Here is a 21,430-nt window from a genome sequence, read left to right on the forward strand (position 1 = left end):
AGCTCAATTGCCATCTATCTTACCTTACTGGATAATCTTCCTTTCAAATCCCGGCCACTTATTAAGTGCATGTGAACAAGGGGGTGAGTTAGATTTCCTTCAGTTCTGCTCTATTCTGCAGTTCTGTTCCATTTGTCTTTGGGCAAGAAAAGAGAACTTTGGAATGGTGATAACTGAATTTGTGTACTTTGCTCCCTGCACATTTCCTCACTCATAATTTTGTGTGTGTGTAAAAGCCGTTCATTAGGCAGCTAATGTTCTTCCTTCATTAATTAGCTGTTTTACAAGAGTACCCCAGAATAAAAATTAAAAATGCTTTGTCTGAGAGGTCATGACTTTCTCCATGACCTCAAAATTCAGCACAATGCAATAATTTCCTATTTACGTGAATTCATCACTGTGAATAGCATTAATTCCAACAACTAAAATAGGCTGGATAGACCAATGCCTTGCCAAGCTTAAAATAATTTCCTGTATTCATCATTGCATATCTATTACTAAAAAGTGGTTGGAAGCTAGCAAAAATAAAGTCATGTATAACAACTGGCCTGTGAGCGGCATATTGTAATAAAGGATATTGGAGATGAGGAAGTCTGCTTTTTGGTACATGTTAGTGGAAGGTATGCATTTAATTTGGCTTTGGTTCTTTTAAGTTTTGATGATGACAGTAAAGAACAGGAAACTAAAGAGTGAAGAGCATACAAGTCAAAGTAAAAAAATCATTTCCCTTGGCCTTATACAAGGAATTGAACTACTGTGAATTACCGTATTTTTCGCTCTATAAGATGCACCAGACCATAAGACGCACCTAGTTTTTGGAGGAGGAAAATAAGAAAAAAAATATTCTGAATCTCAGAAGCCAGAACAGCAAGAGGGATCGCTGTGCAGCGAAAGCAGCAATCCCTCTTGCTGTTCTGGCTTCTGGGGTAGCTGCGCAGCCTGCATTCGCTCCATAAGACACACACACATTTCCCCTTACTTTTTAGGAGGGAAAAAGTGAGTCTTATAGAGCAAAAAATATGGTATATTTTCTGAACATTATATTTGGTTAAATACAGCATCTACTGCAAAGGCATGCAAGGAATTGAATTACACAAATTTAAAATACTAGCTATTCTAGGCTGCATCAACAGAAGTATAGTGTCCAGTTTAAGGGAAGCAATAGTCCCACTCTATTATGCAGCAGCTCCTTCCCACCAGAAGCCAAGGTTATCTCTAGAGCACTGGTTCAGGGGATCCTGCCTGCTGCTACAGGTCCTCAACCTGTGGAGTGTTTGGTTCATCCTCTGAGGACTCCACCTCTGTTGCTAGGTCAGGGCTAGGCATGACAGGTGATGATGATAAATACTGGAGTAGAAATTCTAAACTTTTTATAAAGTTGCAAAGAATCAGTCTGGTTTTAAGGTAACTTTGGATATCATATTAACACTGTTTCCAAAGATGACGTTTTTGGTTGCAGTGGCAGCTGAGTGCTAGCATTGGTGGCTTACCATTAAAAGGTTGTATCCAACCAAGTTATACTTGGAGTAGACCCATTGAAATTAATGAACCTAAGTTACTCATGTCCATTAATTTCAGTTTGTGTACTCAGAATATGACTAACATTGGATACAGCACACCAGCTCTTTATTTCACAGTTAGAGCTTTCTGACTCCCAATGTATTATTGGATATAATTTTACAAGAAAACAACAAATCTCTAGTGCTAATTATGAAGTGTGTCAGGAGTATGATTTTTCTTATGGTCTTGCCTTGTCTGTGGACTGTGAAACAGCTAAATTTATTATTAGGATCAGTTTTGGTTCACTCCCAAGCCATTCATTTTGCTCTTCTTTCTCTCCCTCTCCTGGGAGAAAAAAAAAAGTTTGCTGATACCCTTTCTTGAAATGAAATTATGCTTTCTTCGCAACAGCCTTTAGGCAGCAGCTTTTTCATCTTCCTTTTGTGCTACTTCCAGCAGACATTTGAAAGCAGGAAGATTGCATAAAGATGAGTTAAAAGCCAGTGTGTTTAAGCAATCATATTGCTGTCTCCATTGTCCCAAGGCAGCAGGCCAATTCTTGAGTACGTAAAGTAGGAGAAGGATGGCCGGCTTTGAACCTGTCTAGGACCCAAAGAAAAAATTAGACACTGGGGTGGTTGTCTTGAAAGTAGGTCACAACCCTGCAATTACTATAAATCTTCCTACTGCTGGCAGCTACACTAAACTACATATTATTAATGGAAGTTGGATGAAAGCATTAACAGGAGTAAAGGCTTGGGTTTAAACTGTAAAAAAAGCCCGAGAACACTAGGATCTTTTTAAACAACAACAGTCTACCTTTAAAGACCAACGATAATCAGGATTCCTGTCTGTCATGACATTGATACCTCTGCTTTTCTGTCTGCTCCATTTAATTTGTAGCCAGAAGGCCTGCTCCCCAAATACGAGGACAAAACAGTAACACTATATTGTGTGTTGTGTCATCATTACCCACAGGAACTTAAAACTTTTTTCCTTCTTGATTTAGGGAGCCTCTTATGATAATTCAATAATTCCTCCATTGCAATAATTCCTTCATTGCAAGATTTAGATCTTGGATTCTTTTCTATTAGAAATATCTAACCAAGTTTGGTTAGTTTTCTTTTAATGGCTCAATACTTGCTTAAATGAATCAATAGTATTACACCTTCCTGCCTGAGTTTTGAAACGCTGCCCTGCCAAAAGAGGGTCTGATATGTTACTTGAAATTGATGGTTTTGAGAAAGATGGGTGGGGGGAAATGGCCATGCTCTTAATTCATTAATCTTGTAAAATAATGCATATAATCAAACCACCCGTTGCATCACAGGCATTTCCCATTTTAGTCTATCTGTGAATGTGGCTGTGCATTGGCCTCCCGTGCTGCATTCAGTATTGATGTAGTGTTGAAACGTCTGTTATAGAAATCTGCCCAGGCACTAGAGATAAGGAAACTGTACAGACACACACGCAGTGTCTGATGGGGAAGGGTTGTTACCCACTGGTAGAGCATCTGCTCTGCATGTGAAAGGCCATAGGTTCAATCCCTGGCATCTCCAGGTATGGCTAGGTGTGAAAGCTAGTCCGGGTAGATGATACTGAGCTACATAGACCAATGATCTGACAGAGTATAAGGCAGCTTCTTATGTTCTTTCAGCTGATTGTGCTTGAGCTTCTGCACAAGGTAATTTACAGGCAGTGCCTGCAGAAGATAATGGAAAACCAGAGGAGTGTTTGCTTATAAGAGATCTGCAGTTTATAGTTCAGAAAGTAAAGAAGCGTCTAGGTAGCTTGTGCCTCTTATCTTGTGTACAAGCATAGGCTGCTAAGGAATACATTCACTATTAGTGTTCCTACCATGGTACAGTGGTACCTCAGGTTACAGACTCCGTTAACCCAGAAATAGTACCTCGGGTTAAGAACTTTGCTTCAGGATGAGAACAGAAATCGCGCGGCGGCGCGGAAGCAGCAGGAGGCCCCATTAGCTAAAGTGGTACCTCAGGTTAAGAACAGTTTCAGGTTAAGAACGGACCTCCGGAACGAATTAAGTTCTTAACCCACGGTACCACTGTATTTAATGACACTACACTTTCTGGAAAAGGGTTCGTTCATGTGCTCCATCTCTACTTCAGATATCAGCATATTCCTTTCAGAGTTTTAACTTTTTGACATTTAATTTCTTCGGTAGTTGTTACAGCCGTTGCTCTGCATGGAATTTGAACTAAAGGCAACCTTAATGCAATGTGTGAATGCTGCAGAGAATTGTTTGGTTTCTATGGAGATAATTCTCTCTCCTTAAAATGTAATGGTCTATCAATACATTTGCTGGGAATGCAGAGACATGCTTCAAATACCAGGAGTAAAGTGAATCACCTACTATTTATTACAGGTCTGAAAGCATCTACTGTAGTTCCATTTGGGTAGAAGCATTGCCAAAACTTGTACAAGATATTACCTGGGAGGCCCTGGGCTCTTGAGACCTGGTTCGTATCTGCAGGCATAACAATCAGGGAATCCTGAAGTCTGGTCTATATAGCATGGGGTGGTAGAAAATATATATATATATATATATATATATATATATATATATATATATATATATATAATGATTATTAATAGGATGACTATTTTAGACTGTAGTGGGGAATCACATGTTTAATTGTTCCTTTCCCAAGCAAAATTTCCCTGTAATTAGAAAACTGGCACAACTAGGAAATGGTCTGTGATAAAAAACTTGCTCTGGTATTTCTTTTCCTTGAAGAGGCTTCTATATTCATTAAAAATAAAAATAAAATAAAAGCCCTACGGGATCAAATCAAATGTATGTTTATTCTGGGAAGATTTCTCATTGTTGTTACCCACCAGTTTGTATACAGAGGCATATTATAATCTGCCCTGGGAACCTGTTGAATGGTGGGATACAAATCCTTAAACAAATAATATTGCTTCCAGCTAGAGGTCCCTTGTTTTGTGATGACCAGTGGTTCCCAAGTCTCATGTCTGTCTGTCTGCCTGTCTGGCTGTAGCTTTACATACCATCTTGCTGTGCAGCATGGACAGCTGGCAGTTGAATGTCCAAATTTACAGTATTGCACATGAGGTAACCTTAAAGATAAATATGGGATCACTTTGTCATCCATGATGTTGCACTCTTCAAGTGGTGAAAAGGTATGTATAGTCAATCGCCCTTGATTTTTGTGGAAAATATCTGAGAGTATTAGCGTGTGTGTGTGTGTGTGTGTGTGTGTGTGTGTGTGTGTGAAGGGAAATGCCCTCGTAAGTGAAATCTTTATTCTATCATAATATGTCTCTGTTCTTCTAAAGGACAAAGGGTTGAACCAAATTCCTAGACTAGGAGATAGATATACCTCATATGGCTTTCACTTCTAATGAAATTCTGAGTCTTTCTTTCTGACTCATCAGTCATTATCTTTAGCCCTCCCTGTCCATTGTTGTTCAACATGCTAACCCAGAATCCTAGTTAGGAACCCAGAATAGTGGAATTTATTTTTTTCAGGTGTAAAAGACCTCGTAAACTATTCTAGCCCTAAAAGTCAGCAATTTCATTCTTAAATTTTTTTTATGTGCTTTCTAAGGAAAATATAATATTTATTTCAAAGCAAGATTGTTCTGTTATATGTAGTATAGCAAGCTATGAATTTATAGAATTTATACACAAAAATACATAACAAAGTAAAATCAATTACCCTCCCCACTGTTCAAGAGGCTATAAATTGCTTTAATTAGCTAAGGCTAATTAATGAAAGATTTTTTTCTAGTACAGCAAAAATTTCCCAAAATTATATTACAGATTTTGGGGTTTTGTAATGCATTTAAGGAATGATAATGTGGACATATCACTCACCCACCTTTAATCTTTAGAGCATAGAATTTAGCCCTGAATTGCTTCATCCTAGAAGCTGAATAAGATGTCATATGCACTTTATTAGCTCTACTTCTGAACAACTCACTCAAAGGTTTTGCAAAAGATAACACTTTGCCCTTTGAAAGTAGGCAAGATAATGTCATGTGAAAAGTTCAAAAATAGAACGTGTCATTCCTCAAATATTTTGTTTGTTCCAGACATCAGAAAAAGAACCATCTTTTTATACATGCTAGTCTTGTGACCATTTAATTGATTTGTTTTTCCAGTTCAGTTATAAAATGCAGTATTGGGCTAGTTGCCCAATCCATAGTTCTAAGCTGTATAAATGGTTGTTGCCATACATCTGTCTTGAGAGAGAACGGAAGAATGTACCATCCTTGGGTAAAGCCAAACCATCAGAGAGTTGCAGCACCTGCTGTAGCTGTAGAGACCAGTACGAGAGAGACATGTTTTATTGCAGCTGGGGCAGATGAAGGGTGTCCAGATTCACTATTAAAGATACACCATGGTGTTTCTTCTCTCTGCCTCTGTTAAATGAATTCTTATACTCTTTCACTCTTCCTGATAGGGTATCATATGTGATTTCCATGAATGCAGCATCAAGACAAGCAGCCTGCCATTGTGAAGTGGAGATCTCTGTATTGAGACTCTCTTTGTACGGATCTTGACGGCAATGAATTTTGTACACCTACAGCAGACTTTTGTGTTTGCTTTCCTGTACTGAGGTCAGCGCTCTCTTGCCCAAGGGTTGTTGGCTATGGTTTGCCATTTATACAGTTAGGCATTTATTTATTTCAGTGGATATTCTTAAATTATTGAATAACTTCATTCAGTTGTTTCTGTAGAGGAAACCCTTGGAGTAGTGGTGAGACTTGGTTTAGACTTTGTCTTAGTACAAAATGTGTTTTTTTAAAATAAAATAATAGTTGCAATCAATATTGGATCATGGCTGCATTTTGCATGCAAGGAGATAACCTCTTGCCTAGCAGATCTCATCTTAAACTATTGCTTTTGCTGAGCCAGATAAAATCAATGGCAGCAGGTATTTTACAAAGTTATTTTCAATGTGAGGGAAGATGAATTCTCTAGAGTAAATTACAATCAGGATTCAGTGCACGGCTAATCATGGCAACCTTCTGTGTACTGCCTTTATCTGTTTTAAAGTAGCTAACAATTAAGTTACATTTGCAACATAAACATTATAGCTCTCCATCTCATTTTGCATATATGCAAAAGGAGTAACAGCATCTGTGAAGCTGGAAGATATTATTCATATAATGTATATATGATCTTGTTTTTGTTATCAAATATCAAGATTTGATATTTGGGTCATAGTGGCAGGTTATAATGACAGCAAAAACCTTACCTGTGCAATATAATAATTGATTTAGGTAGCCAGGGCAAGTAATTTTTGACTCTGCTCTTGCATCAACTATCATAACTGATGCAGAGTGATATGCGCCACGAAGTTGTAGCATTCAGATTTAATGATTAGATCTTCTAGCCATTCTAGTTGTAGAATTGTGTAAGGGCCTACCACATGCATCTTGGGAGTTCATTGGCCCATACATATTATTTAATTGTGTCTTTGAATTCAGTTTTTATACTAGAGGCATTGTCTGGAAAGAGGTCCTTTTAGTGCTGCTTTCTACCTCTCTTGCTTTTTTGCAGAATTGTATTTCAAAATAAGCTAGTCTTATTGTTTAAACTATTTTGAATTTGAAATGTTCATTGGTATACAGATCCATTGGTTTCTTGTTACACTGCAAAGGAAGCCTTTTTGGTGAGATATAGTCTTACTATTTTGGGGAAGCATTTTATGCTTGTATTATGGATCTATAATAGTCTGCACTTCCTAGGCTTCCTCCAGCGATGAGCACCACAGGTGATGGCAATACCATTTTCAAGGACTTGCTGAACACGCTTAGGCTTTAGAAGGTGGCTAATTGCTCTGAATCCATAAGTTAATAAAATACTTAATTCACAAACAACTGAAAAGTAATAGCTGTTAACCAGAGGCTTTTCTCCTGGGCATGGTGGGCCAATTGGTGCCAAGGAAGGACAGAACTTTCTTTATGTATGCTACCACAGCAGCAATAATTCTTCTGGCAAAGTATTGGAAGATGCAGCAGTTACCTACTCTGGAAGAATGGCAAGCGAAGGTGATCGATTACATGGGAATGGCAGAGATGACCGGCAGAATCCGTGACCAGGGGAGTGAGACAGTGGAAGAAGACTGGAAGAAATTTAAAATATACCTTAAAAACTGTTGTAATATTGAGGAGTGCTGAGATGTTATGGTGTTAAGAAACAGAGAATTGCAGCTGTAAATCATAAATTTAAGGGAATTATAATGAAGATGAGTTAATTAATTAAATGGAGGGTTGCTGTCAAAAGGGAAAAATAAGGATGCAGAAAAAGGGAGGTATGGGGAAGTCCGGGAAATAAGGTGAAGGGAAATGAATTTATGAAATTATACATGTTTATTTGTTTGTATGTTTTGTTTTGTTTTATTGTTTGTTTTTTTATTACATGTTGGGAAAATTAATAAAAATTATTTAAAAAAAGAAAAGAAAAGAAAAGTAATAGCTGTTGACTTGGTCGTTCATTGGAATGTATTGGCTTTGGAGATCATCTCACAAATGTGAAGAACAACCTGGAGATTATTTTTGCAATTCCATTTTTAAAGTATTGCATTTAATGCACGAATAAAAATGCATACTTGTGTGCTTTGGAACTGGCTTCTCATCTTCCTTTTAGGAGCTCCTACCCAGATATACAAGGAGATTACATCAGTTCTCCTTCCTGATAATTGCAAATCTAAGAGTCTCCTCTACTTCTGTGGAGTACTATTTGGAAACTTGAGAGGTGTAGAACAACCACTCTGTGCCTAGCATATTACATTTGAATAAAGTCTGCTGTCTGAGAACAATTGAAATAAATTGGATTTGAAGTAGTAAAATCAGGATATGCACTTTGAGGAATAATGTGCTTTTAGAAAGTGTTTATACCACTAGACTTAAACATGAAGGCAACACTTTGAAGTGAATTATCCCAAGGCTAGATAGAGATTCTTTTGTGCTTCAACAACAAAAAATGGTGTTGGCCCACCATTTTGTCGATACTCACTTCCCAATGAAAATAATAATTTTGTGAATAAACTACATAGTTCATGGCCTTGGGATTGGATCATAAGACTTAAGGAGGTAGCAAAATTCATGCTGATTGCTGGAAAAGTAAAGACCTGAGAAATGTTGTGCGTTATTGAACTACTGAATGTTGCCTCCACTGGTTCAGGGATAGGGTATGGTTTTACCAAGTGGATTTTCCAAGTCTTATACTAATTCAGCTATATACACATTGCTCTATGAAACAATTATGTAAGGCATGCTACAGTAAGATGACTTAAATTGACATAAGTCAATTTATTTAATTTGGCCTCATCTAATTTTAAAGAAATGGAAATCAATACTTTGCAGCAGATACCAGTGACTGGACAGTAAGACTTAGTGATCTGGCATTTATGCTTTACATAAGGCTTTTATCAAGACTTCCAAATCTGTACTTTCCCCTTTAATTAGTATTATTAATTTATTTATATTCTTCTGCTGTTTATTTTTATTTAAATACAACAGTGTAATTTGTGACTTTTCACAATTAATAAGTATATTCAATGTTTCAGAATAAATGGCACTTGAATACTTATTATTATTTAATTATAAAACACTAAGGAGTCAAAGTACGGTAAATGTTACATGGTGAAACATGATTAAAGGTGGGAAAGAGTGTTCAGGAAGGATTTGCAGGTAAGAGGGAGGATGCTTAATTTCTCCTATGCCCACTCATTCTTGCCAGCATACTTCTTCAGTTTGTACCTTAACTGGGTTCTCTTCTATTATTAGAGCGTAGCTGGAAACCTTTTAATAATTTATACGGGAGAATTGGAGGGTTGGAGATGGTTAACCATGACCCACCTGCCTGCTGCTTTTTTTGTACCATATGCATCTCATGTCCTATGTTAGTGGTACAACTGGAGCTGGAAACACAGTCTACCCCCACCCTCTGGTAATGCTTTGTTTGGTCCTGAGCAATGGTACCTTATCAAGTTATTTAATACGTATTTTTCCTTTCCTTCCTTAGATATGTGTCACAAAGATGTCTACACGGAATTGCCAAGGAATGGATTCTGTGATCAAGCCCTTGGACACAATTCCAGAAGACAAAAAAGTCAGAGTTCAAAGGACACAGAGCACTTTTGATCCATTTGAAAAGCCAAATAATCAAGTGAAGAGGGTCCATTCAGAGAACAATGCCTGCATTAACTTCAAGACTTCATCCACTGGGAAAGAATCTCCTAAAATCAGACGACATTCCAGTCCTAGCTCTGTAAGTCCAGACATGCCATATTTATCTCAACTAAATTCTCCATCCAAGTTCCAAATGTTTTGGTGCTTTTAATAGCAATGTCACTTAAAGCGGTATGCTGAGATTGTGTGTATTTTTAAAAGAACCATATCGCTCTGCTTTCATTATGTGCAATTTTAGTCTTAGGTAAACATGATCCAGATTGGTTCAGTATCATTATATTGTCTTCCATTGAATGAGCTGTGTTCTCAGAAGGTTGTTATCCTTGTTTTACCATCCTCTGAAACGGTTGTGAATTCTATGAATTCTAACATAAAAAGTAGATTGTTTGTTAATACTAGGAAACATCTAGTTTGGGGTGTTTCTTGTTAGTTTAGAAGATTAATAGAGATTTTTTTATTAATTACTGTATATACCACAGTTCAAATTTTGGAGTGTGGCGGGCTAGTTTATTTTAAAACTGTGTGCTACCTTTTCATCAGAAATATTTCAGAACAAAATTAAAATTAAAAACTTACTATTCTTATCAGAAGCTGGAAATTTTGTTTCGGGAACACTGGATTGGCAATGCTGAACCTTTGTCAAACAGTACATTATGACCAAGCAAACATTTCTCAAATCACAATAGTTTGTGAAATCATGAAGCAGACAAAGCTCTCAGAAAATGTTATGCTTTCCCCATGTGGTGTATTATCTTTTTAAAGTAGTGATAAATGAAATGTCATCCTTGCTTATGGCTGGTGTGCCAGCAGTTGTCCCTGATGTGTCCTGCCAAATTATTGTGTATGAAAATGACATTTCATTTCCCACTATTGCATAAATCTCTAGTAATGTGACCTTTGAGGTAAAGAATACAAATTCCAGAAAAATGAAAATGGTATCTATTTACTTACAGGTTACTAGTCAGTTAATAATAGAATATTTTCATTTTCTCACTGAAAGAAAAAAGTGTTTAAGTTTGACTAGTATCACTAGACACTTTTCAGAGAATTGTTTCTGAGCCACGTTGGATAAAGGTGCCTTCACTCTCTTGCCTAAATAGACTTTCTGTCTAGAAGAGACATCAATTTACAAATGTCCTTAGTGTTTATTCCAGACATCACAATGTTACTGTCATATGCAAGATAGCTTGTATTTTGCACACAGTCAAAGCCAAACAGGTGATCCCATGTACTTAACTCTTCAGTTGACCAGCTGTAAAAAAAGGCTTGCATGAATAGAACACAAAAGGTTGAATTTGTCCTTTACTTTCAGATTTTCTTTTTATTGCTGTGAAATTAGTTCTCTTGAGGACACAAGATCTTCAGTATTGATACTGAAATTCTTCTACAGAGGCACTGTGAGCGTGTTTATTGCTCCATGGATAATTTTATATTGAGATTTAATATCCTGTGGACATGTCATATCCCTAGACACAATTTCAGAACTAGATATTTTAAGCATAACATTAGCATCCTGTTACTTTATGAAAAATGAATATGAATCTAAGAGCATGTGCAAATATAACCGGTAGAAGGATTTCCCCCCCCCCCACAACAAAGCATTGTTTTTCCAAACTAGGAGAGGGTAAAACCCTTAAGTGGCAACTGCATTTACACAAAGTAAAACTGATGGAATTCTACCGACTTTTTGTACGCCCAAAGTGATGTTATAGTCTTATTTTTTAAATTCATGTTGAATTACTGAGGATGGATTTTAATTAGTTTGACTGACAATGCAGTACCAGGAAATTGTATTCTGAATTAATATGTGGGAAGGGAAGTTGGCAATGTCTCTGTAGGACTAGGCCCCCCCACCCACTAGTCTTGTATGTAACCAAGAAATGATCTGTATGTTGCACTAGCTATAGAGATGCCAATCCAATCTACCAAAGTTCCAGTGCTCTTTTTTAGTGCTGTGACAAAAAATTCTCCTGCATTTTTTTGACCATTTGCCATCAGTTAATGAGAAAAAAAAAATATTATTAATGGGAAGAGAAAGCTTCAGCGAAATTATCCAGAAGTTAACTGGGCCTAAGGGAAACCTGTTTCTTCACAGGGAGTCCAACCCCATCTAGAACAGATACTCCACAACTCCTGGACATGTCAGTTATTCACACAAAGAGTCTTTGACAGTTTTCAGATGTGGGGGGTTATTGTGTTGGTTTTACTAGTTGTAATACTTTAAGCGTATCTAATTATGTGTGTGTGTGTGTCTGATTGGACAGACTAAAGTAAATATTTAGGCTTTAAAGGTGGGACTTTGCTGTAAGGGCCTCTGTTCAGGACCAGAAAACCCATTAACAAGGCTCATATTTTTATTTGTAATTAAAAGAAATAGTAGTTTGTAATTATTTTGTATTACTTGTTACAGCCTTCTTAGCTGGAAAACTTTATGTATTTGTATTTAACAGTTGTGTCTAACTTTGGACACTGACATTTATCTGAGAATTTTGCAGGCAAACTAAGTTTCTTTGACCACTGGGGAAACTGACTAATTTCTCATAAGGCTGTATGGAAAATACTTAAGATGTAGACAAAAGATTAATTGAAGAGAAATTAATGGTGCCATTTTTGGAATCTCAGCAGGAATGCCCTCCCCTTGAACTTTGGAGGCTGCTGAAAGATATCCATGTCAGAAGGCGGAGGGATTCAACGTTATTTTCAGTCAGATTCTTTTGTCAAATAAATTTTTATTAGTTTTCCAATATTTTCAGTCAGATTCTTGCCTGTGATAGAGAACAGCCTCTGCATGCATAGCTCCTCCCTCTTTCAAATTTGGAACTGTTTTTAAAATATCTTACTGCTAAACAAACAAGCTTTTCCTACCTCCAACCCACTCATTTTATGATCTCCCTGGCTGTTAAGTTGTTTTCTGAAGTGAAAGGTAAAGAGATTGGGCACTTCTTTAAAAGGCTTATTATGTACTCTAATTTTAGAGTAGAAAATAAATAATAGTGTTAGTTGCAGAGATGCACAGGCACTTAAATGTTGCCTTTGTTGACAAAATAAATAGGAGCGGAGGCCCAGATCTTTACAATTGTCCTTCGTGAACTTTACCCAGTGAAGGAAGCCATTTAAAAACATTTATAAATGTTTGTAATGATACGTAAATAACATTAAATGTGCATTTAAGCTGACGCAAGGCACATGTGGGGTTTTGGGGGGGGGGGTTGGTATTCATTGTTTTTGTAGTATCGTACAAACTACAGTTTAAAAAGGCTTCTTGAGGTGGTGTTATTTTACCCTCTTAAGGTGTTCTAATCTGTTCTTTGAAAAGCTTAAAAATACCCCAGAGGCTGTTTCTGAGGTAAAGTGCATAGGTGTGGGAGTTTACACACAAGTGTTGTCTCCTTTTGTAATGGGAAACACCGCTCATGAGTTCTCAGGACATGAAGCCCCCCCTCAGCCCTTCTGTTTCAGAAGAGGTATGTGATTCAAGGGCAGGGGAATCATCCACCATCTTGAGTTCTGTAGCAGAGGGACCAGATGCCATTTTCAGCGAGGTGTCTGAACCCCCTGAGGAATGCAGTAAAGAAATCAGCGTAAGTCTAGAGTACATAAATAAGACCCAGCCCTTTCCTGGTCATTTGAAGTAACTGCTGTTCTTTCGTCCTTTAATTCAAATTACAACCACTCATTCAGAAGCCTTGCATATCCTACAAGCATGGCTTGAGATATTTGGGGGGGGGGGGATAATCTTTTTTGCACCCTCTTCAGCCACCTTTAAAAAAATGAGAGTTGATTAAATCTTCCCTGTGTCTCCTTCTGGGTTCTTCATAACAACATGCAGTGCTTTGTAGAAGGGCTACGCTTCTGTTGTCTAACCAAGTATATTGGGTGCTGAATAATGAGTTCCACAGGTCCTTAGGCCTGTTTTCCTATTTATATATATGTACCTGTCTGAAAAAGTTGCATCAGGGAATTTTTTTTTGCTGTATTGAATAATGTGCAGATCAAAACGGATTGCTTGATAAATAATATACAAATGGTCAAACATATACAAATGGTCATGGGAATTAAGTAGTTAATTAATCAGTTAACAATTTAAAAAGTTTGTTAAAAGTTAAAAACTTTTGACTAACTGGTTAACATTTTCAGCTGTCAACTTTTTTATGTATACTAGTGAAAAATTACAAGCAAAGTATTTGGTTGAAAATTAAAATCTGGCTTTCAAGATTTTTCCTTTCGTGGTCATTTTCTAGAGCTCTGGAACGACATTATTTTCAAACTCTAATACTTGTTTATAAGACAGGTAGTGATGTTTGTTTTTACGAGATACCATGAGATTCCTTAGTTCATCAAGCTGGTGTTTCAGGGCAGCCAATAGTAGAGAAAAAAGCAGAACAGGAGTGGGAGCCATTTCTGCTGCTAAATTTGTTAGCTCCCATAAAATATTTGAGCAAATAAAGCAGACTTAATTTTCAAATGTATAAACCTCTGATTTATGTCAGTGGAATTTCGTGATAAAGATTATTTCAGAATTCTTTACATTTTGGAGTAGTGCTACATTTCCTGAGATTAGTCATCATTGCAAAGCAAAATACAAACATAGTGGTATTTGTTGAAATAAATGTGTGTTTTAAGAAATGTTTGCTAAAATACCCCTTTGCATGCTATAAAAGTGCTCTTTTTAGAGTTGATCTGCCAGTGAAAATTGATCCTTTAAAAATGTACTGTGTCCTTCTGGTACAGGCAGCCTAGTCCTCAAAAGCATCTCCTGCCCCTAGTGATTCTGTGCCTTAATGGAAAAGAAACCCACTCACTGCATTTGGAAAAAAATAATGCTGTTTGGCAAATTCAACATGCTTCATGCATTACTCATGAATCAGCTTAACTTTTAGCTAGTTATTCTCTTTTTAGAACTTCCAGCTAGTTGAAAGTAGCAATTCTTAATTTACAGGTTAACTCAAATTAATCTAGGGAGTAACCATTGAGGAACCTTGTTATCTTTGGTTCATGTTTAAATCCTGGATTATGAGTACAGGATGAGATGATCATGCTGTAACAAACATTTCTGTTATTAAAACTAAAGGGCTAAATGTCATTAGCCACAAATGACATAGTGACTACCAGGCAACCCTGTGCCTGTTCACAGGGTTGCCACTGGCTCTCAAATCCAGCACTGAGACTCACAGTGTTCAGTAGCTAATTGGCATGTGGAACAGGACCTTCAAGAAAAAAATTTTTCAGTATTCTGTAGCTGTTGCTAACAATCACTGTATTTCTTAGAACTAGTCTAATATGAGTAATTTCAGTGATAGACAAATAATAAATATTTAGTTGAACAAGCCAGCGTGCTTAGCAATTGGCCAGAGTTATTTGTAAGCCAGAATACCTATTTCATATACAGTGCTAAGCCAGGATTATTTGAAATGTATCCCAGGACAGAAAATAATGTAAAATGTACAAAAATATTATGTTTTTATCTCCTCAAAAGGACATGTAAAGTGAGAGGGATAGTAGGGAGACCCAAATGCTAATTTTGGATGCATGGGGTGGTGTATTCATCTAGTCAATTAAGAGGAAAAGACAATCATATCAAAAGTGCAGTGTTTCATGATGTTTTTCCTTGAGAATCGGAAGTTGCTATATTGGTTAAGATTATGTTTTACTTTAAAAGGGTGAGGCCAAGAGGGAGGAGAAGTATAGTTTGAAGATGAAAGCAAGCAGACTAGGAGTTCACCGGCAACCATTGCCGAAGCATCCACAGAAACCTAGATTTGGCCCTGGTTTTTATGCCCACATCTTTCCAGCCTGGCAAGCAAAATGTATTATTGCAGTAGAAGAACACATTGCAGTCCTTCAAAAGCACTTCAGGAGAGTGCAGAGCAGGGCTGCTAAACCTTAGGAAGGAAATATGGCCTAGGGCAAAGTAGAGTGGCTTGGACCATAGGTTCCCTTCCCCAACTTGTCAAGAAACATTTGAAATAAATGTTTAGAAATCAATCCATGCTCAAAAACCTGGCTTTGATTCCCCATCCCGTTAAATGTGTCAAAGCTTTTTGCAATGTTCTGGTTGCCTTGAGAATGAAGGACTTCATTGTTATATGCCAAGGACAATGATGTTGAATAAGTTCCATCTAAATATGAGGACTCCAGATGATCAATGCCGTTTTTAACAGTATCACTGGAGATATTGGAAAGTGTTAGTTCATACAGTATGAAATGGATTTGCTGCCTACTGAGCAAGTTTATAGCATTTACATATACATTGCTAAATGGCTTGTAACCCAACTATCCGATGGAGTGCTTGTCCTGTACCAGCTAACCCAGACATAGAGGTCAGCGGAGTGGGCCCTAGTCAGTGATCTATCAACAGGGATGGGTTTCTGTAGTGGTGCCTGATTGTGGTATTCCCTTCCCCTGGTGGAGTGGTTGGTTTCTTATTTTGTTGGGCTTCTGGCGCCAGATAAAAACACATCTGTCATCAAGACCTTTGGAGGAGCTGATTAGACTACTCAGGGCCTGGAGTACAGGGATTATTGTGTCTGCTGATGTGCTTCTGTTTGTTTCCCTTTTTTCACATTTTGATTTTACTGTTTGAAATTGTTAATTTATTTGTATTTTATAATTGTAAACTGGGAGACACCTAGATGAAGAGTGGTTTAGAAGTTCAATGAAAATAATAAAAATTACTTTGGTTATGCTGTCTAGTGAATAAAGCATGCTCAATTGGACATCTTGGTACAGCTGTTCGTTAATCTCATCTTTACAGAAATTCTGCAACAAATCCAAATTTCATTCTTCTGTATGGGCTAAGTCTTTCTGACAACTCCACTGACATAGGAATACTGTTGAAATAGGCAGTGGCCATCTGGAGTGCTGAGTGATATTTAAATGGATATCGTTAGACATTGCCCTTGGTACCTGACAATGTCAGGCATTAAATATCCAAAGTATAATCTCATTAGTTTTGGTAATAACAGTTGTTCTTCATAGGGTTGGCTCAACACAGTTAATGGTAGTGTGTGAGTGCTGAAAATTTTATCTCTCCATTTCTTTTCTTACTTAGCCAACAAGTCCCAAGTTTGGAAAAGCAGACTCTTATGAAAAACTGGAAAAACTGGGAGAAGGCTCATATGCCACAGTATATAAAGGGAAAAGCAAGTAAGTACATTTTTATCATGTACATTTACGTACTTGTGATGCAGACCAGCTGCTTCATAAACAATTCCACTATTTTTAAATAAAATATATTGTGAGGTAGGAGTAGAAGGTAACCATTTTGAATTGTTTTTTAGATTGAATTTTAAATCTAATGTTTTTAGTATGTAGAGAGAATGAAGAAGAGTATTCAATACAGTGGTGCCTCGCAAGATGAAAAGAATCCGTTCCGCGATTCTCTTCGTCTAGTGGTTTTTTCGTCTTGCGAAGCAACCCTATTAGCGGCTTAGCGGCTATTAAAGGCTTAGCGGCTTAGCTGCTAAAAGGCTATTAGCGGCTTAGCGGCTTAGAAAAAGGGGGGGGGAAGCGGGGAAAAAATCGCAAGACTAGCAAGATGGTTCGTCTTGCGAAGCAAGCTCATAGGGAAAATCGTCTTGCGAAGCAACTCAAAAACAGAAAAGCCTTTCGTCTAGCGGGTTTTCCATCTTGCGAGGCATTCGTCTTGCGGGGCACCACTGTACAAGCCTCTTCCCATTTCCCATTATTGTTGTGCTAAGTGCAGGATATTACTAAGTGCAGTAATGCCAAAAGAGCAATTTTGGCAGGCCTGTGACCTACAGTTATGTTTTGGAAGAAAATGCTTTTAGTTTTTTGAACCATTTATATAACACTTTCAGTTCCAGTTGTGTTGTAGTATTGGTTTCTGGCTGCAGCCCATTATTTTTCATAACTAAGAGGTTATACACAAAGTAAATTTTCAAGAGAAAAGCCAATTATTAGAAAAGTTTTATGTTAGCGTTATTTTATCATAGTGAGGTGGTAGGTGTGCATCTGCCCATGTATGTTATGTATATACATACATATGTGGGCCAATTTCATGCAGCTGTTTGCCCACCCACCAGAAAAGAGGGAAAACTTTGTAAAAAAAATGTGTCTCCACATGTCGAACTATCGGCATGTAGCGCATGCCTCAGCCTTACTTGGTGTGTGTTCTCATCTGCTTGCTTGAAATCAGACCACATGCTAAATTGCAACATGCCTTTCCAAGGCCTTTCAGACCCATAAAACATAAAAGGAGGAAGCACAGCTCCAGCATGATTTTTACATATGGCTTCTCTTGTCAGCCTGAAGTCAATAAAGAAACAGCATGGTTCTTTCCTTTTTAAATAAAAGGTTGCAAGTCAGCGTAAGCCTTTCCTCAGCTGAAGCTGGTGGAGCTGGTCCTAGACAAGAATATATGGGGACAGAGACTGGTTGTGGGGGAACAGAGGAGGAAAGCCATGGAAGTTAAGGATGAAGAATATGTGTTTCATTTGACAGGAAGCAAGCATTGGGGCCTTTGGGAAAAGCATTGTCTGGTCTGAATTAATAGGGTGATGAAAGCTTTTTGTATCAGAGTTCTGGATAGAAGTAAGAAGACAAGAACAGACATAAGAGGAAAATATTGTAGTAATCAGAGTGGGTGATGTAACATTTCAATTATACACATATTTTGTCTTGATTATATTAATTAGTCCAAAAGATTATAAGAACTGTTACTCTTCTCAGGTTATTTCCACTATAGTGGCCCTACAAACAATGGCTATTTAATAATCAAATGCTCAAGAGGTACGTATCAAGTACACTAGTCTGGATGGTGTCTGCTTATTAAACTTCTATCCCACCCTCCTGAAGGAGCTGAGGGTGGCAATCAAGGCAACAAAACAAAACAATTGAAAATAAAGGAATATAAAACTTTTTTTTAAAAAAAATTAAGAACATCCAAAAACATGGAAAATTGGGAAATACTGATCAGATTACATTCCAAATAAATGTACAAGCAGATTTTAATAGGCTGTGTAGTTCATTTTAAGCATCTCAAATTATCCTTTATTGGCTGTAAGGAAATACTGTGATAGCCACATCTGCATGTTTCACAAGGCATGAGGGGATTTAGAATTGCATCAGTAGAAACAGCTGGAAAAGCAAAATCATACCAATATTGCTTTTAACTGAATCAGTTTGTTTTCAACCGCCTGAAAACCTGATTGAATAACTATTCACCCCACATCCCCCAAAGGTATTTTAAAAATCTTAACAAAATTATTAGGTCAGCTCTTAATTCATAATGATAGGTCATATAAATAATAACAAAGGTCAGTCCTCAAGTTATCCATGATCAGTTGAATCTTGAAGCCTCTCTCAAATTACAGCAAAAGTGTTCTATCCAAAAAGTTATGGGGAGGTGAATCATATAGCAGAGATACTTAGGGTTGTGAAGGAACCCAAAATTATTTAGAACTTATCAATCACAACTCACAGAAACATTGACAACTAGGGAGCAAGCATGTCAGCACATTTTACCAAAAAATAACAAAAACTGCTTATAAGGGCACCTGAAAATTTTGCTTCATAAATTTCTTTTTATGAGAACTAGAGAGACCTACAATTTAAAAAATGGACGCTCAGAATGTGGAGCAAATGAAGGTCATCAGTTCATTTCTCTAACTGTGTAAAGCATTTTATTTAATGCTATAATTTGGGATAAATACCGGAGATAAAGATTTGATAAGTTGAATATTTCAAAGCTGCTAGTATCTTGCTTTTATGGGTGGCAGAAGTTGGACCAGAGAAATAGGATGTTCTGTACATAGAAAAACCTATTATTGAAATGTGCTAAACCTAATTTTGTTTGTGTAATGTTTTGTTTGCATTACTCCAGGGTAAATGGAAAGTTGGTGGCGCTAAAGGTGATTAGACTTCAAGAGGAGGAAGGCACTCCGTTTACAGCCATCAGGGAAGGTACACTTGTTTCTTTATTTACTGCTCTTGGTTTTCTCTTCCTCCTTTGTAATTGCAACATACATCTTTTCAGCTTCTTGTTGCTGGAAAACCTTGGGTTTCTCAAATTATATGGTTATGTTTCTTGTAGGAGGAGGATTGCTACTTAAAAACCAAAAGCACCCTGTTGTGTGGGAGTTGACATGAAATAAAACAAATCTGTGCTTCTTTATTGCTAGCTTATATAAGAACTGGTATCAGGTGTACATGACAGTATGTATGCATTTGCGGAGGTGCAGAAACGCCAGTGGGAGTTCACATTGTTGGTTAAGAGAACTGCTTGCTGTGAAGTAGCACCCTAGCTGAGAATAAATTTAACTTGGCTGCAGTCCATTAATAATAGCTCATATGTTAAGTCACACAAAAGTATTGGAAAATATATAGAATTGCAAGTTTGAAGAAGCAACCTCAGAAGTATTGTGTATTGCTAGTTAGAAGATTAAAATATGTGTTTAGAGGGATTTACCATACATGTTCAGGACATGTGTCTCTAACTATGTCTATAAGATATATCCCTGTGCTTGGGAAGTAAGTCCTTCTAGAACAGGAACGCTTGAGGAAATTTAGCTCAAATGTTGCTTTAGGGTAGGGGTGGGGAACCTTTTTGGTGCCTTTTTGGAGCACTTTGAAGTCCTGACTTTGAGACTGAAAGTACCATGTGTGCCTGAATCAGCAGGCTTCAAGCTCTACCGTCTATCAGCTGTGTAGAGCTGAAGCCTACTTTCTATATGCATTGGATGCATGAGGGTTGTGCACCCAATCCGGCAGGCTTTGGTTCTGCTGCTGAACATTTTGACACAATAAGCAAATATTGTACCTTAAAAATAGATTTATGTGCTGTGTTCTGAATCAGCAACATTCCTTCTAGGGCTCAATTTTCCGTCTGATTTGCATAGTCAGTTTGATAGCTTAATAGAAGTAGTAGTCATTTTTTGAATAGTAGGGTGCTCCACTAGTAAGATTATGTCTGTAAATTAAGATACATTAAAAAGGACTTACTGCTTGGTGGCTTCCAGGACAGACATAATGTTGAGGATGTCAACATGGATTTAGTATTCTTTTTTGACCCAAAGATTAACCCAAATATTTTTTTCAGCTCAATTTCAGTTGAACGCTATCTTGATTCTGACCAGCATTTTTTTCTCATGGAATTCTAATTTGCACCCCCTTTTAAAAAAACCAACACAAAACAAAACATACATACTTGTGAATAGTCTTGTATAGGATGGGCTGTAAATTGCTTTGAGTTCATGTGGACATACTTCCAAGTAAGTGGATATAAAATATATCCACTTATAAAAATGTAGCCTTAAATGGCTTCAGTAGATATATTTTGTTTTACAACCCTAGAAGTTCAGCCTCTTTAGGGCTTTTGTATACTAAAAGCTAAGTATCAGTATTTGTTTCCCACACTTGTTTTACAAGCTTTCTGACTCTTTCTCGCCAAAGTTCAGACAGCAAAAAGTTGCTGCAGGCTAAATAGCTATAGTTCAAGAAACTTTTCATGTTGTCTGACAAAAAAACCCAACAGCACTTGTAAGCTGAAGCTTTGAGTGGAGAATAAGAAAAACTTAATGAAAAATTGCCCACTCAGAATTTCAGTGCCATCATTAGCATGATGATACAAATCTCATGGAAGAGTAGGGATACTAAAATTATCTTTTTCTTTTTCATCAAAATTTTAATCAGCTTCCTCATACTTTCAGGATTCTTTTCCCAACCTATTTGCCATAATCTCTTCAAAGACAAAATGCAGAATGAAAAAATGCAGTAC

At 37.2% G+C, this 21,430-nt stretch overlaps 1 protein-coding gene across 5 annotated transcripts in view; it reads left to right on the plus strand.

The window, feature by feature from the left end:
* The window catches only part of CDK14 (cyclin dependent kinase 14), a 228,510-nt gene that overhangs the window by 64,516 nt on the left and 142,564 nt on the right, over positions 1–21,430 (plus strand). For 4 of the 5 annotated variants that reach the window (XM_077936923.1, XM_077936922.1, XM_028750584.2 and 1 more), the window contains 3 exons: positions 9,527–9,772; positions 16,745–16,839; positions 19,538–19,617. In XM_077936923.1, coding sequence (XP_077793049.1) covers positions 9,527–9,772; positions 16,745–16,839; positions 19,538–19,617 — 421 coding nt within the window. Of the gene's footprint in view, positions 1–9,526; positions 9,773–12,913; positions 13,275–16,744; positions 16,840–19,537; positions 19,618–21,430 lie in introns of those variants that run through there. The other variant, XM_028750588.2, reaches the window with a different exon arrangement.

The sequence above is a fragment of the Podarcis muralis genome, chromosome 12 (genome assembly GCF_964188315.1).
Source record: "Podarcis muralis chromosome 12, rPodMur119.hap1.1, whole genome shotgun sequence".
Lineage (NCBI taxonomy): Eukaryota > Metazoa > Chordata > Lepidosauria > Squamata > Lacertidae > Podarcis > Podarcis muralis.